The sequence below is a fragment of the Aquarana catesbeiana genome, linkage group LG01 (assembly GCF_042186555.1).
Source record: "Aquarana catesbeiana isolate 2022-GZ linkage group LG01, ASM4218655v1, whole genome shotgun sequence".
Lineage (NCBI taxonomy): Eukaryota > Metazoa > Chordata > Amphibia > Anura > Ranidae > Aquarana > Aquarana catesbeiana.
In genome coordinates this window covers 239,330,047-239,346,515 of record NC_133324.1, presented here as the reverse complement: position 1 = coordinate 239,346,515, position 16,469 = coordinate 239,330,047, and the positions used below count along the sequence as shown (strand labels likewise).

Here is a 16,469-nt window from a genome sequence, read left to right as displayed (position 1 = left end):
GTGGCTCAAAGCAGGGGTCCGATGCGTCCCCATTCACCATTTCAGGTTTGACTTCAGCCCGAATTTTTGGCTGCATTCAGACCCAAAATGGACCAAAAGACGCACAAGGGCTCCTGTGCAAATTTGCGCCACTGGAGCCACAGCAGAGATATGTGAACCAGCTCCATAGAGAGCCGTTCAAAATTTCCTACTATTGTGAATTGGATGCGGAAAAATCCACATCCAATTCACAATATAGTGTGAACCCAGCCTAAAGGTTCACTCTTTGGATGTAGGCAAGACGGCCAAAGAGCTGAACTGGTTATATTAAATCTTTTTACTGGATAAATGAATTATTTTCTATAAAAGGATTCAACTATGGTCGTTAGCCTGAAAACATAAAATGCCTGCGAGAGTCTGGCAGTTTTCTAATTTGTATTAGCAGCATTTAAATTGAAAATTTTGGAGGGAGTTTCATATATACCTGTCCATAATTAAAATATTGATACACAGGGAAGGGAAAAAAAAAAAAAAAAAAACACAACACACTTTACTATTAGACTGTGGCTATAAAACCCACACTTCAAATATTGAGCATACATACAAGCCAAAAAAGATTACAGCTTCCTTTTTAAGAAACTATATTTCATCCTGATTTTACATACAGCGCTCAGCATAAATGAGTACACCCCTTTTGAAAGGTAAGATTCTAATCAATATCTCAATGAACACAAGAACAATTTCCAAAATTTTGACAAGTGTTATAGAACATGGGTTGGTTTAGCTCATTACATGAAAGGTTAATATAACTTTGTTTACAAAAATTTCAGTTTTACTCAAAAAAGTTGATGCAAAAATGAATACACCCCACAACAAAAACTACTACATCTAGTATTTTGTATGATCTCCATGATTTGTAAGGATAGTACCAAGTCTTCTAGGCATGGAATAGTTTGGTGACATCTATCTTTCCATTCTTCAAGAACGACCTCTTTTAGAGCCTGGATGGAGAGTGATGCTCAACTTCTCTTCAGAATTCCCCATAGGCGTTCGATTGGGTTCCGATCTGGAGACATACTTGGCCACTGAATCACTTTCACCCTGTTCAGAAATGCAACAGTGGCCTTCAATGTGTGTTTTGGATCATTGTCATGTTGGAAAAGGGCACGGAGTGATTGTAGCATCTTCTCTTTTAATATAGAACAGCACATCTGTGAATTTGTTATACCATCAATGAAAAGCAGCTCCCTGACACCAGCAGCCCCAAAGGACACTGCCACACCATGTTTCACTGTAGGCACTATTAATTTTTCTTTGTACTTCTCACCTTTGCAACACCATACAGTTTTGAAACCATCAGCACCAAAACCATTTATCTTGGTCTCATCACTCCAGAGTCCCAGTAGTCTTTCAGCATGGGTCCTGGCCAATTCTAGACAGGCTTTTTTTTATGCATCTACTTTAGGAGAGGCTTACTTCTTGGATGACATGACAGTTCTCTTCCATATGGGACCACTGCCAAAGCATGAAATGGGAAGGTTGTTTTCTTCCAGTAACACCCTTTTATGATGAACTGTCTGGACACCTCTTTAACCACTTGCCTACAGGGCGCTTCCACCCCCTTCCTGCCCATGCCAATTTTCAGAGCTGTCACACTGAGTGACAATTGCATGGTTGTGTGAAATTTTTATCATTTTCATCGCACAATAAGTAATTTTTCTCTCACTGATAGGTGGCACTTGTGGGCACCAATTGCTAGCGCTTTATTGTAATCAGTGCCCCGATGACATGTCTCAATGTCCCCTGTGACGAGATGCCACTGAACAGCTCTCACCATTGTCAGTGTGAGGCAATGAGCAGATACTGGCATTCCCATGTTTACATATGACCGACTGATTGGACACAGCCAATCACATTGTTAGAGATCTTGTCTTTAGAGATTCGGGGGGGGGGGGGGTTGTAGCATGTCCTACCAACATGGCACAGCCACGATAGCAGTGTGGTAGCGCTGTCACATGACGACCACCCAGAACGAGAGCAACAGCGTCCCGCCATCATTTGACAGTGGGTGGTAGCGGTTAATTAATAACTCACCTGGTAGAACTCGTTAATTAGCTTTGCGCCTAAATTTTAGGAAAAAAAAAAGCCTTTCTTTGGGGTTTATTTTTGCAACATGGTCTTGAATGAATAAATGAATGTGTTATGGAAAGACACGTGTGTGTACAAATTAAGAAATCTTGGTTGCAATCAATGACCTGCATTTGTGGGAGTATTTTGTAGTATAGTGTCCCACTGTTGGGGTGTACTCATTTACTTTATGCTGAGCACTGTATGTATGAATTGACAGGATGTATTCTGTACATTTTTCAGTCTGTTTCTAAAATGTCCTAAAAAGGCCAAGTTTTATTTTATACAATCTTGAAATAGATCTTTTCCTGTTTCAACCTTCCAAAAAGATTGCTCGCAATCTGGTTTCCCTTGATTACAGTAAATAGAGGAGCCATAGTCTACTGGGGCTACAAGATCTTTAAAGTCAGTCATACTGTTTGAATCTGCCAGTTCAGCAGAAACTGGCTGAATGTACCAAGTTGATAAATAAACTTAGGTACAATGAGCCTACCGAATTCACTTGATATCGCAAGCAGCTACTATAGCCACAAGTAAAAATCACTGTCTTCTCCTGGTGGGGATGGCTTCCGAATCGCCGGAAGCAGACAATTTGCTTAGGAGGAATTCCCCTGTCAGCACTGCATTGATGGGGAAATTGTGAGAATTTCCTTCAACCCATGGTTGCAGGAAAGAAGTTACACACCCTCTATGGCCTAATTTACTCCTTCACCTGGGCAAACATACAATGAGTCTTCAAAATACACATGTAAAACATGATCAGTTTCTGGTATTCCAAGAACACCAACCACAAAGAAACTCCATTATTTAGACACATGGACTTTATTCAGTCACAACTTTTATGTAGACCAAATTGCCTCTAGGGCAGTGGTTCTCAACTCCAGTCCTCAGGACCCACCAACAGGCCAGGTTTGCAAGATAGCTGAAATACATCACAGGTGATATCACTTGCTGCTCAGTGATTGCAGTATTCTAGTCTGCAACTCCCCAAGGTAATACTTAAAATCTGGCCTGTTGGTGGGTCCCGAGGACTGGAGTTGAGAACCACTGCTCTAGGGAAAGAGAAATGGAAATCAAGTCTGAGCTTACTTGGAATCGGTCTCAGAACAAAATTCTAGAAATGACAAAAATAAACACTTCTATATATAAAAATGGTATAACATTTTGGAAGACTGATCTCTCCCCTAATCTACATACACAGTACACATTGTTATAAGAAAGAAAATGCAATAGAATGTGCTGTAACAAGTTACAATAACTTGCACTGAAAATTATGAACCCATACTATACTCAGATTTTAGTGTAAAGTGGCTGCACAACAATGTGCCAATAGACAAAAAGGTAGGTTGAGATTTTATGCAAATATTTTATTGGGCTTTTAACTGCTTGCCGATCAACCGCTGCAATTTTACTGCAGCAGAATGGCACGGTTGGGCTAAACGACGTTACCTTACATCGCTTTGACTTTTGGCCACTAGGGGCACACGTACTGCCAGAGGAGCATGCGCCTGCAGCATGTGCCTGAAGCCAATGCGTGTGCCCGGTGGGCACGATGACTGCTGGGTACCCACAATCAACACACAAATCCCAGTTCTTTCAGGGGAGTAGAGACAAATTGTGTGTTCAACAAAATCATGTACTAAGTACAAACACTGATCTCTACTACTAGACAGGAACAGTTAACCCCTTGATCACCCCCTAGTGTTTACCCCTTCCCTACCAGTGACATTTATACAGTAATCAATGCATTTTTATAGCACTGATCGCTGTATAAATTGTCAATGTCCCAAAAATGTGTCAAGTGTTTAATTTGTCCGCTGCAATATTGCAGTCCCATATGAAAAAAAAAAAAAGCCATATTTTGTAGCTGCTATAACTTTTGTGCAAACCTATCAATATACGCTACTTGCCATTTTTTAGCAAAAATATGTAGAACAAACAGAAAAAAAAGTATTTGAAAAAAAGTGGGATATATTATAGCAAAAAGTAAATAAAAATTGTTTTCAAAATAGTCGCTTTTTTGTTTATAGCGCGAAAAATGAAAACAGCAGGGGTGATCAAATGAAAGCTCTATTTGTGGGAAAAGGAGGTCAATTTTGTTTGGGTACCATATCACAAAAATTGGCCTGGTCATTGAGCAGCCAAATCTTCTGGGGCTGAAGGTTAAACAATTAAAAAGAAACTAAATGATCAGTAGTTATGCATTTTCACTAATACAGTTTAGAAGACAGTTTGCTGGCTGCAGATTACAATTTTAAAAAGTAGTCCATTAGTGTGTACATTTAGCCATCTCTGCAGTTTGTTTTCCTTATGTGAGATTAGCAGGTTGCATCTATGCCAATAGGAATCGCCAAATAAGTGCATTTCTCCACCCCCCAGGAGGATTTAAAACCAGTTTCCTGATGGTTACTTGCTACTCAAGACTTAACTAGAAAGCATCACCCTAGTTAACCAACAGTAAGTACAACCAAATATATGTTTTGCACTATGCAAAAGAAATTAAAGCTGGTCATAAATACAAGTCTCACCGCTAGTTATTACAGGTACACTTTCCATACCTTGGATGACAAGTGACAGACTTGCATCATAGGCCAGTCGCTGGTAAAATAAATATACTGTACATATGGCTCAAACAAGTTTATTAGGAGATAAAAAAGGCTGGTAAACATTTAAAGTGAAAACTTTGGCATGTCCCAATTCTGGTATCTTGTTAGTAGTAATTATGCCTCTCAGGACAAAATATAAGTAATGCCATAAGGAAGTGCATTGGTATGTCCAGATAAGCATTCTTCCTTTATTTATCAGTTACCATGCAAACACTAGACGCAAATCCAACGTCATTGCTTTGGAAGACATGAGCAATACACCAGTACAGATGCAAGTTTCAGGAAGTGGAACACAACAGTTAAAATAATGGCTTTAATTTCAGTTAAAGAATACAGTACAGGAAAAAAATGTGCTTTACTTAAATGTACATCAAACCAGTGATGCTGGTAAAGTAGAGGGGGATTTTTCTAATAGCTATACATATGTGGACCTGATGGTAAAAAAAATCCCTTTAAAAAAAACAAAAAAAAAAAACAAAAAGGAAAAGTTCACAGTGGTTTGTATAAACAGGATGCAAATTATAGCTGTGACGTTTCTAGTCTGACCAGCCTGTGAGTGCCATCTTTAAGTACTAAAGTAGTAAACAAGCATTTACAAATAATGTGAATTGTACAAAGCTACATAATGAAGAAAAAGATCGGAGTGTACAGTAACACTGGCATAAAAAAAAAGGAAACCATATTGAAGCAACAGATAAAAGTTTGAATTTCAGATTGAAAGTAAAGAACAGAAAATAGTAAGCATTGTAGCAAATACATTTCTTTAAATGGAAAAAAAAAAAAAGCCACCAACATCTAGATGGAACGGACCAGTACAAGTTACACAATTTAAAATAAAAAAAGTGATTATATACTATAATACAAGTCCAAGTAGGCCAAAAGACCCTCATTTTTTCGCCTGTTTCGTGATCATGCCTCGTGGTGGCGTTACTGGTCGGCTTGCATTGGGTTTCTTTTTCTCTGCAGGTTTTAAAATCTGAGAAAGAAATGAGTAAACCGGTTACGTTAAACATTCCATGTAAAAAAGGAAATCATTTAACCACTGAACAAGCCAACTACTGTGCAAAAAATGTAAACTGAAACAGACTGGAGTTATGCAAAATGCATATATAAGACCTTACCATTTTTCAAGGCTTCCAAAATAAAAAAGGCACACAAAGTAATGGGCGAGTTAATTATGTAAGACTACACAAAAGCAGCAGGCACATGAAAATAGCTTACTATAATAAAGTGGCTTTAAATCCTTACATATGCCTACTGAAGTAACAAGCCTCAGGTGATACAAAGATGAAAAATCCTAAACAAGATGGACCTTTTCATCTGCAGCCTTCTCTACAGCTTTCTGAAAACAGATCAAAGACCATTTCTCAGCTTGCTACAGAACATTCACTCCGTGATCTGACATATGAACACAAACAATGGTCATTCCTTGGCTTGTTTAATAGACTTCCCCTTTGATGACTCCATAAGAGTACTTGTCACCTGCCAAGCTGGTAGCTTAGCTCTGAGGAAGAGGGTGCCCCCCCCGAAACACATCGGCATACTCCCCTTGATGCGATACGGCATATCCGTTCACACTATTCTACACTGGTTTTATGGCTTGAGTTGCACTTTGTGAGTACCCATTTTTTACTCTTAAGACATCAAATGTCATTGGTAATGCACTAGGTGTGCGTGCCTTTCATTTTGCTTTGTTTTCACAGTTTCCATCGGATTACCCCATCTGAGGAGGGCAGCAGCCACCTAGTCTTGGCATACTGATGCCCTTGTTGCTCTTTACCATAGAAGACCTGAGTGCTGGAAGTGACTGTCTATCTCAATGGCCTATGCTTTCATAAGATCTAGGTATTTGTGGAATTTTCCAGCAAAAGAAAAAAAAAAAAAATGCATTAAAAAAAAAAGTGTCAGATACCCAGTCACCCTCTGGTTCCATCCACCAGCCCTGAGGTCACTATAAGACAGCTATAAGCCCCAATGGAAGAAGAATGGCATACAGAGATGCACTACACATCTGACAACTGTCCTCCTGAATGCCAAGTTCATTTTTTGCAGGCAGGGTTTTTTTTTTTATAGAAAAAGTAGTTTCACGCCAAGCATAACATTATAGTATTAATTATACATCAGTTTCACTACACATGCATTGAGCTCTGTAGACTGAACTGTCAGCTTTTGTCGACATTTCAAATGTTCTACATTAAACACTTTCATTTCCTTATATAAAAAGCTCAAAACCCTCCAAGTACAGTCTATAGAGCAGAGCACTTCATAGAAAAGATCTTTCAGATGGACACAATGGGGGAGATTTACTTAACCTGGAGCACTCGGAATCTGGTGCAGCTGTGCATGGTAGCCAATCATCTAACGTCAGCTTTTTCAATTAAGCTTTGACAAAACCTGGAAGCCGATTGGTTTCTATGCAGAGCTGCACCAGATTTTGCACTCTTCAGGTTTAGTAAATTTCCCAACGTAGCCATGTGTGCAGCCCAAGAAGAAATTCTTTTGACAGAAAATAGGTTTATAACATACCTGGAAAGAGCACATTAATGTTTCATCTACACTCATCATTGCTCCTGCATTGTCAAACTCTCCACAGTAGTTTGGGGCTGAGAAAAGCGTTACCAACTGCCGTTTGGCAAAAAATTCATATCCATCTTCAACCACCTACAACAGAAAAATGTGGTTTACAAAGATCAGCAGGAAAAACAGCTAAATCAGCACACAGTCATCCTGTAACCCATAAATACTGATCAGACAATATGGATTTGGGGGGTAGGTTAGGCAAGCAAATACCTCAGTTTCTAGTGTTGCTCATTGCAACGTTGTTTGAGCCACCACTAACTTTTTTTTAATCAATGGATAAGTACCACTTTAAAAACCACTTCAATAGCACACACCGTCATATGACGCCCTTGACTTTGTGCAGGGATATCTGAATGATGCCTGCAGCTACAGGCATTATTCAGATATCATTTGCAGGCGGTGATTCTGTGCACGATAAGAACGATCATAGCGGCAGTTCCGCCACTTGTTCGTTCTTATAGGCGACAGGAGGGGACACCTCCCTCCCGCCGCCATCCGGTGCTTCTCCGGGCTCTCACATGCCATCAGGGGCCAGGAGAAAGAATCAGACGCCGCCGGATGACCAGTGATTTCCGGTGACCAGATGGTCACCAGTCTTCTCTGACCGGAGGCCCAGGCACAACGTTATGACGTCAGGCCCGAACCCCGCATGTAAACAAAGCCGTGACCAGTGAATTTTTTTTTTTTTTTACGATCTCATGCTTTACAGCCTGGAGGAGAGATGTGGTGTCTTATTGACCCCGCATCTCACCATAAAGAGGACCTGTCATGATAGATTCCTATTACAAGGGAGGTTTACATTCCTTGTAATAGGAATAAAAGTGATAAAAAAAAAAAAAAAAAAAAAGTAAAATAAAAATGTTTTAAAAAAAAACTCCTGTCCCCGGTAGCTCACGCTCAGAAGCGAACACGCACAAGTCCCGCCCACATATGTATTCTCTCACATTATACAAAAAAAAAAATTGTGCTAACTTTACTACTTTGTTATTTTTTAATTCATGAAACTTTTTTCAAAAAAGTTTTCAAAATTATTACGCGAATACCGTGCGAGATAAAAAGTTGCAATGACCACCATTTTATTCCCTAGGGTGTCTGCTAATACATATTTGGGGTTTCTAAGTAATTTTCTAGCAAAAAAAAATTATGGTTTTTACATGTGGGACAGGAGTGCCAGAATAGGCCTGGTATTGAAGTGGTTAAAAGGGATTTCGTTGTAATAAAAAAAAATAAAATACACCTTTTTAAATTAAAGGGGTTGGTAAAGGTTCAATTTTTAACATGTTATAATTACCTGCTCTGTGCAAGGGTTTTGCACAGCGCAACCCTGATCCTCCTCTGGGGTGCCCTGCCAGTGTTCCTGGCTCCTCCCCTTCATGGGGTGCCCCTACCCCGAATCGCACTGTGTCAATGGACACAGCAGCGGGACTCAGCACCGCATCACTGGATTTGACAACAGCCATTGGGCTCATGCGCATCATTGGAACGGATGGGATCAGTTTTAAAAAAATGCTCTGCAAAGGTTTTTCACCTTAATCCATTAACCACTTGCCGACCGCTGCACACCGATGTACGTCAGCACAATGGCAGGGATAGCAGGCATGCGCCTCCGCATACAGCTTGGGCATGCCCCCGGGACTGTCACTGGTCTCCCAGCGATCGTGTCACGGAGCCTCAGAACAGGGAAGTGCCTATGTAAACAAGGCATTTCCCCATTCTGGCTTGTGTCAGAACAGATCACTGATTCCTGTCATCAAGAACAGTGATTGCTGTCATGTGACTTGAAGCCCACCCTCCCCAGGACACTTAACCCCTTCATTGCCCCCTAGTGATTAACCCCTTCACTGCCATTTACACAGTAATCAATGCATTTTTATAGCACTGATCGCTGTATAAATGACAGTGGTCCAAAAATTGTGTCAAGTGTCCGATGTGTCTGCCATAATGTCGCAGTCCTGAAGAGAAAAAAAAAAAAAAAAAAAAGAAAAGCCATAAAACTACCCCATTTTGTAGACGCTATAACTTTTGCGCAAATCAATATAAGCTTATTGCGATTTTTTTTAATTGGCCTAAACAGAAAAATTGTTAGATATTTTTGGGGGATATTATAGCAAAAAGTAAATACGTTTTTTCAAAATTGTCGCTCTTTGTTTAGAGCGCAAAAAATAAAAACTGCAGGAGGAGATCAAATACCACCAAGAGAAAGCTCTATTTGCGGGAAAAAAAAAAAAGCATGTCAATTTTGTTTGGGTGCAACGTCGCACAACCGTGCAATTGTCAGTTAAAGCGACGCAGTGCCGAATCACAAAAAGTGCTTTGTCTGGTCAGGAAGGAGGTAAAATCTTCCAGGGCTGAAGATGAAAAACCATGAGACTTTAGTATAACTTTTTTCCAAGGGATTGTAAACAGTGCTTTGCAGCCCCAAACCTCTTCCGGGCGCACCCCCCCATGATAGTCTACTTGTTTCCACCCCCATAGCAAGCCCTTGCTATGGGGCAGACGTGCAGGCTTGGCGTAAACATACATTCTGCTGGAAAGTTTGTTATTGTGAAAAACTTACTGGATGGATTACCAGATAATAGAACTAAAAACTAAATCGCATCTAAGAATTGCTTGTGTTATTACTGCTTTAACCACTTCCCGCCCAGCCTTTAAAACAGAATGATGACTGGGAAGTGGTTCTGTTATCCTGACTGGGCGTCATGACGTTCAGCAGGATAACATGCCAGTGCATGACCGCAGGGGCACGCAGCATGGCATGTTACTGACACGCCGCATCTCAGATTGTGATAAGACTCTGACAGAGGCTTCTTACCACGTGATCAGCTATGACCAAATCATAGCTGATCATTGTGAGAGCCAGTAAACTGCATTCCTCGGTTTGCGCCGACAGGGAGAGCTGATCGGCAGCTCTCCCTGTCGGCACAGCCCCATCAGATGTGCCAATCAGTGCCCCAATAATAAAATCTGCCAGTGCCCAATAATTCTACATATCAGCGCTTCCTCAGTGCCGCCTCAGTGCCCGTCAATGGAGAAAACAATTTTATAACAGATAAGAAACTTTTAGTTTAGCAAAAAATAAAAACCGCAGAGGTGATCCAATACCACCAAAAGAAAGCTATATTTGAGGGAAGAAAATGATAAAAACTCTGCTTGGGTACAGCGTTGTATGACCATGCAATTGTCATTCAAAGTGCATCAGCACTGAAAGCTCATAATTGTCCTGGGCAGGAAGGGGCGAAAGTGCCTGGTATTGAAGTGGTTAATTCTTTGCTACTTGAAGCCTCTGCCCCGCCTCCAAATGCCCATTTTACCAACAGGATCCCATGGCTCTCGCTGTTCTCAGCCAAGCTTGAGAGCAGTGGGAGAAAAGACTGGCAGATGAGCATTGGGGGAAGGGAGGAGTGGGCATTTGGAGGCGAGGCAAAGGCCACAAGTAGCAAAGAATTTATTAAAGCAATTCTTAGATGCGATGGCTGCATTCGTTTAGGCTTTAGATCTATTCTTATCTGGTAATAGAGCAAGTATGTTTTTCACATCAAACTCTCCAGCAGAATGGATCAGTTTACATGAATGACACAGCCCACTTAATACAGAGGTGATTAAAATGATCAGCTTTTATTTACTCATGCAAAGCCTTTATAAGGTGTTACAATAAGGGCTAGTTCACACTACAAAAAACATCCTCCAGATCAGTCCTGGATGCGTTTCTGCATGTGCATTTGACGAGTTCCAGATTCTTTTCTTCTCGTTTAACCCACTATACTGGGGTCTGGTGCATTTTTTGATGCATGTAGGCATGTTCCAGTACAGTTCTGTGCAGGAAAAATGCAGCATGTTTTTTTCCGGAGCGCACGGGTGTGAACTATGCCACTGGAAACCATGTAACCTACTTTAGGTGTAAAAAAATAAAAAGCACTGGAACAAAATGGTGTGAACTAGCCCTAAAAGTTTCTCTTTGGGATAAAGGTGTCCTTTTATGAAACTGAGATCAGCGGCGATCCCGAGTCTCACCGCTGATCTCAGCTCATGACCAGTTTATGAAACTGAGATAATCAGTGGAGAACATGTTCTCCGCTCATTATCTCAGCACAGTGAGAATTTGTAACTGACTTCACAGAAACGGCCAGTTTATGAAGGTGCGATCTCAGCACCTCACTGGCGATCTGTGACAGAATTCTCACTTTCTGATTCACCATTTCAGAAGTGTAGAATCAGAGTGAGAAGCCTGAAACTGGCTGATATTCTGGAGAAAGCAAGAAGTCTTTTGACTTCTTTCACCAAAGAGTCAGAGCACACCTTGCCCACCATTACACACCCCAAAACCAGCAGGATAGGAATTTATAAAATAAATAAATATATATACACACACACACACACACACACACACACACACACACATAGATATATCTATATTTTTTTAGATGTTCACGTCTCTGGCTGGGTTCACACTTGTGCGATGCGTGAACCAGCGTGATTCCTGTGCGGGTTTTCACATCGCACCTACATTGACATCTGCGCACCACTGCGGGTGTCAATGTAAAGTTAATGACACCCCCAGATCATTTCACAGATCGCAGTGCGAACTATGTAATGGTGCAGGAACCGGATCGCATGGGTGTTCACACCCATGCGATCCGATTCCAGTGCGGACCAAATAAAGGGTCCTGTACCATTTTGGTGCAAATGCAATATGATTTAGGGCCAGTTCCCACTGCTGCGGTGTCCGAGATCGGATGTGATTCGCACCGCACTGCAGTGCAAAATCACATCCGATCTCTGTGCGATGCGATTTCAGCCATACAGATAGTATTGCTAAATTTGCAATGCCCTCGGACCAAACTCTTACAGGACCCTTTTTTTGGTCCACAGCAGAATCGGATCGCATGGGTGTTCACAGCCATGCGATTCGATTACTGTCCGAGTTTGCAGATCGCACTGCGATATGCGAACTGATTTGGGGGTGTTAGCTTTTAGGCCCAGTTCACACTTGTGCGATGCCGGACATCGCATGTTATTCGCAGCACACTGCCATTCACATTACATGCGATGTCTGTGCGGTGCGATATCAGCTGTACAGATAGTATGGCTGATATCGCACCGCATTCAGTGCAAACACGCACAGGACCCTTTTTTCTGTTCGGACCAGAATCGGATGTGTGTTCACACATATGCGATCCAATTCATGTCCGAACTGTCAGTTCGCAGTGCGATATGCAAGCTGATCTGGGGGTGTCGTTAACAATGTATTGACACTCCCCAGCGATTCGCATATGGCAGTGTGAACAGACATGCGAACCCGCAATGGATTTGCAGTGTTCTCGCATCGCACCAGTTTATCAATTTTTATGTTTATCTATAATTAAATATATTTTATTTTAATTTATTAATAAATATTTATATACTTTATTAAAATTTTTTTAATGATTATAAATGTATTTTGCATTTATATGAATGGTGTATAGCTGCATTATATATGTGCATTACATTCACTATACACCATTCACATTTAAATAGGGACATGTATGATCTTTAAATATTGATAAAAACAATGTTTTTTTATAATTAGGTTAATGTATATTGTGTAGGGGGAATTTAACTTTATTTTATTAATATGTTGGGGAATAATGTGTGCTGATTTGTGTTAAACTTTTGTATTTTATGGTTCCTCATACTGTAATCCCGCTATATCACACGAGATTACAGTGAGAGGAGCCATTCTCAGGAGTTCCCGGCGTTTGTAGATCGCTCCTCAACATGAGAAGCGATCTACACACTTTCATAAACAGGCACTCAGAGGAGAGCGATCTCCTCTGAGAATGCCTGAGAACTGAAAAGCGGTATTTTACCGCACTTTCATAAAAGGACACCAAAGTGTGAGCCGGAGTTTGGCTCCAATTTGTTAGTTAATCTGTGCATGGTGTTGCTGGCCACATCACTAGGTGAAAACAGGGGAGAAAAGCCTAAAAAACAAAAACAAATCTATTCTATTGCATTAGTTTTCTTGGGCTTCAATGCTTTAAGGTAAACATTTTACTTTTAGAACCACTGTACTCCTGGAATGAAAAGCAAAGTCTCAGACTAGCTCTAAGCTGGCATTTCCTAGCATAGGTAGCCTTGAGTTCACAGCTAAAGTGACATGTCAGTGCCCAAATAATTCCATCAGGGTTCCTAAAGCACAGCTGGAGAGAAAGTTGTGGAATGTTGTTGCAATTGAGAACTTTAATACTTGGTTTCTTGGAGCAGTGCCAAAGGATTGGTGTAAAATTTGTGAAAGTTACTCTGGATATGTATAAAAAACAACAAAATTATTGTAATTTTAAAAAGCAACACCCCTTATAACTGCAACCACAATCTGCTTGTTAAACTTGCAAACATGCAGTCTTGCATTCAATGATCTGAACATACACAGAAATAAAAAGGTTTTACCTGGTGAGCTCGACAAATTAGATCCAAATCGTGTTTGTGAAGAAACTTTGCCACAACTTCTGCCCCAAAAGTAAATGATACACCCCGGTCATTTTCACCCCAGCCTAAGACATCTTTGTCAGGGTCAGACCACAGCAAGTCACAAAGAAGACCCTGGTCTGGAACATCAGTAGGACGCATGATTCTCCTGATTTGTTCCATTGATTGGAGGTCAGGTGATAAACCTACAGTAAACAGACATGTTAGTGCTGGTTTTTAGAGGAGATTTATATTTGGGGGGTGGGGAGACTACCATCTACATTCACACAATCGTTGGCAAAAGTCTGGTTGCTAACCAGAAACGCTATAGAATAACACTCACTGTCAAGACTGATAGATATAGCTCTATAGCTCTATAGCTCTATAGCTCTATAGCTCTATAGCTCTATAGCTCTATAGCTCTATAGCTCTATAGCTCTATAGCTCTATAGCTCTATAGCTCTATAGCTCTATAGCTCTATAGCTCCTTTGCGTTTCTCAGTAATGCTTGCCTAGTGTTTTAGAAGTTTACAGCCAACTTCCTGTCAGTGGCTATGAAATGCACTTGTGGAGCTACATCATGTAGACCAGGCAGCTTGCACTACTGTAACTGGGCAAGGTTAGCAAAAATGTGAGGGGCTGGACAGCTCTCTGCATTACAGGTTCTTCAGTCAATGCATGTGGCATTAGATACATTTCAATCCAATTATAAGCAAGGGTTAAAAATAAAAACCCAAACAAAAAGGAACACCCACATAAACCCAACATACTGACATGTAATTTATCCTTCAACTATTTTAAAGTAAACTTAAATAGGAGTTTCAGCCTAAGGAAAAAAAACCCTGTAGCTGCCGACTTTAAATATTAGGGCACGCACCTGTCCAGGGAGCCTGCGATGGCAGCACCCCAGCTGATCTTCGGATCAGCTGCTGCCACTGCCATCTCCACTAAGGGAAACCAGCAGTGAAGCCTTTCGGCTTCAGACTGTTCCCTACTGCACATAGCGCACCAATTGGCCTGATGCCCGAGGAAGGGGGGGGTTCGAACTTTGAGGGATGGCACCATCTCCTGGAAGTGGGGACAAGGACCCACCAAAAAGGTTCAAATTACCATTTTGAATTGCACCCCTTACATGGTCTCTGTACATATCCGCCACATTTTACTAGGGTTGTCCCGATAGCACTTTAAGACCGAGCACAAGTACCGATACTTTTTAATGTCATGTGACAGTGGCACTAATATGCAGCACTGATGAGGCGTGGACTTTTTTTTACAAGTTTAATTTAAAATTACAATGTCTTTTCCCCAACCCTGTTGGGGGGGTAGGGGGGCTTTGGTGAGATGTCAGGGGTCTAAACAAACCCCTGACATTTTGTTTGAGACATGGGAAGGGATGGAGGATACAGATTCCCTAGTCCCTTTCTTAGCAGCCTCAGCTGCATTGAACATGGACAGGAGACAGCAGCTTCTCTCCAAACAAAAGCATCGTAAACCATTCACGATGCTCAGTTATGACTGGACAGTGATCACTGACTGCATTCAGAAAAGTAAGGAGCCGGTAAATGACAGATTTACCAGCTCCTTCCCCTGCTCTCCATCCTGAAAGATCTGGGATTGGGGGTGGGGGGGGTGGGGAGGAGACGGGGACGACCAGCAGTGCGATGGAGCGGGAACAGAGGACAGAGGGGGAACCGAGGACCACAGAGGAGGACACAGGGGACACTCAGGGATGATTGGTGCTGCGGCAGGGGAAGTTATAATCACTGATCTGTGTGGCTTTCACTAAAGCAGCTGAAAGCCACGGAGGGGAGAGGAGACGAAGCAGCTGTCAGCTGCTTTAATGAAAGCCACAGGGAGATCGGGGATTATAACTTCCGCCACCGATCATCCCCGAGTGTCCAGGTATTTGACTAGGCATAGGGAGAATTTGCACGAGTACAAGTACTCGGTATCAGGGCCGATACTGGTTATCTGTAAAGCCCTACATTTTACTTCAGGCATTTTTTATAGCACCAGTTTACACAGTGCTTTGCATACTTTATATTCATATCCATGCCTGCTCAAGGAGCTTACAATCCAAAGTTCACATCTTACATAAATATCCACATACTAGGGCTAATTTATCCAACACATCTTTGGCGTGTGGGGGGAGACTCAAGGAGAACATGTCAGTACCAGGAAAATATCCAGGGACCCTAGTACCAATTCAATTTGAAACCACTAGGCAAATGTGCTGTCCATACTGTACAATTGAAAGCTTGAATAAAAAGCAGTTGCTATATGCCAGAAACCTTTTATACAATTGTATATAGTGAAAGTTAAAAAGCATCTTCCTGGGTATCAAAGAGGCCTACTTGCATTGATCGATAGCGACAGGTAACCCGCCTTGGAAACATCCGAACAAGGCAAGGTTATTTGCCATTACCAAGCACACGGCGAGGGTATGGGACCATTTGGAAGTCAACTCAACCATTTATGACCTTCCTCTGACATTAATCTGTTCTCTCCAGGCTATCCTACTCATTGGTTCTTAAAATCTTGTTCAGTACCATATAATATAGCAATTCCTCATGTACTCTATTGTTAACCCTTTCTGCAGTTCAATCTTCTAAAACTCAAAAAATGACCCTGGAAAATAAAAAAATTGTGTTTTTTAAAAAAGGTCACAATATTTGCATAAGGTTTATGAAATGCACTGCAGTTTAAATTAATTTTCGCATCAATCTACACTCA

The 16,469-nt window shown here is 41.3% G+C and overlaps 1 protein-coding gene across 1 annotated transcript in view; it reads right to left on the bottom strand.

Moving 5' to 3' along the window:
- Positions 1–4,728: 4,728 nt before the first annotated feature.
- The window catches only part of PPP1CC (protein phosphatase 1 catalytic subunit gamma), a 49,755-nt gene continuing 38,014 nt past the window's right edge, over positions 4,729–16,469 (bottom strand). Inside the window, exons 5-7 of the mRNA XM_073626297.1 lie at positions 13,719–13,942; positions 7,239–7,373; positions 4,729–5,688 (exon numbers count right to left, since the gene is read on the bottom strand). Coding sequence (XP_073482398.1) covers positions 5,599–5,688; positions 7,239–7,373; positions 13,719–13,942 — 449 coding nt within the window. The 3' untranslated portion in view covers positions 4,729–5,598. The remainder of the gene's footprint in view (positions 5,689–7,238; positions 7,374–13,718; positions 13,943–16,469) is intronic.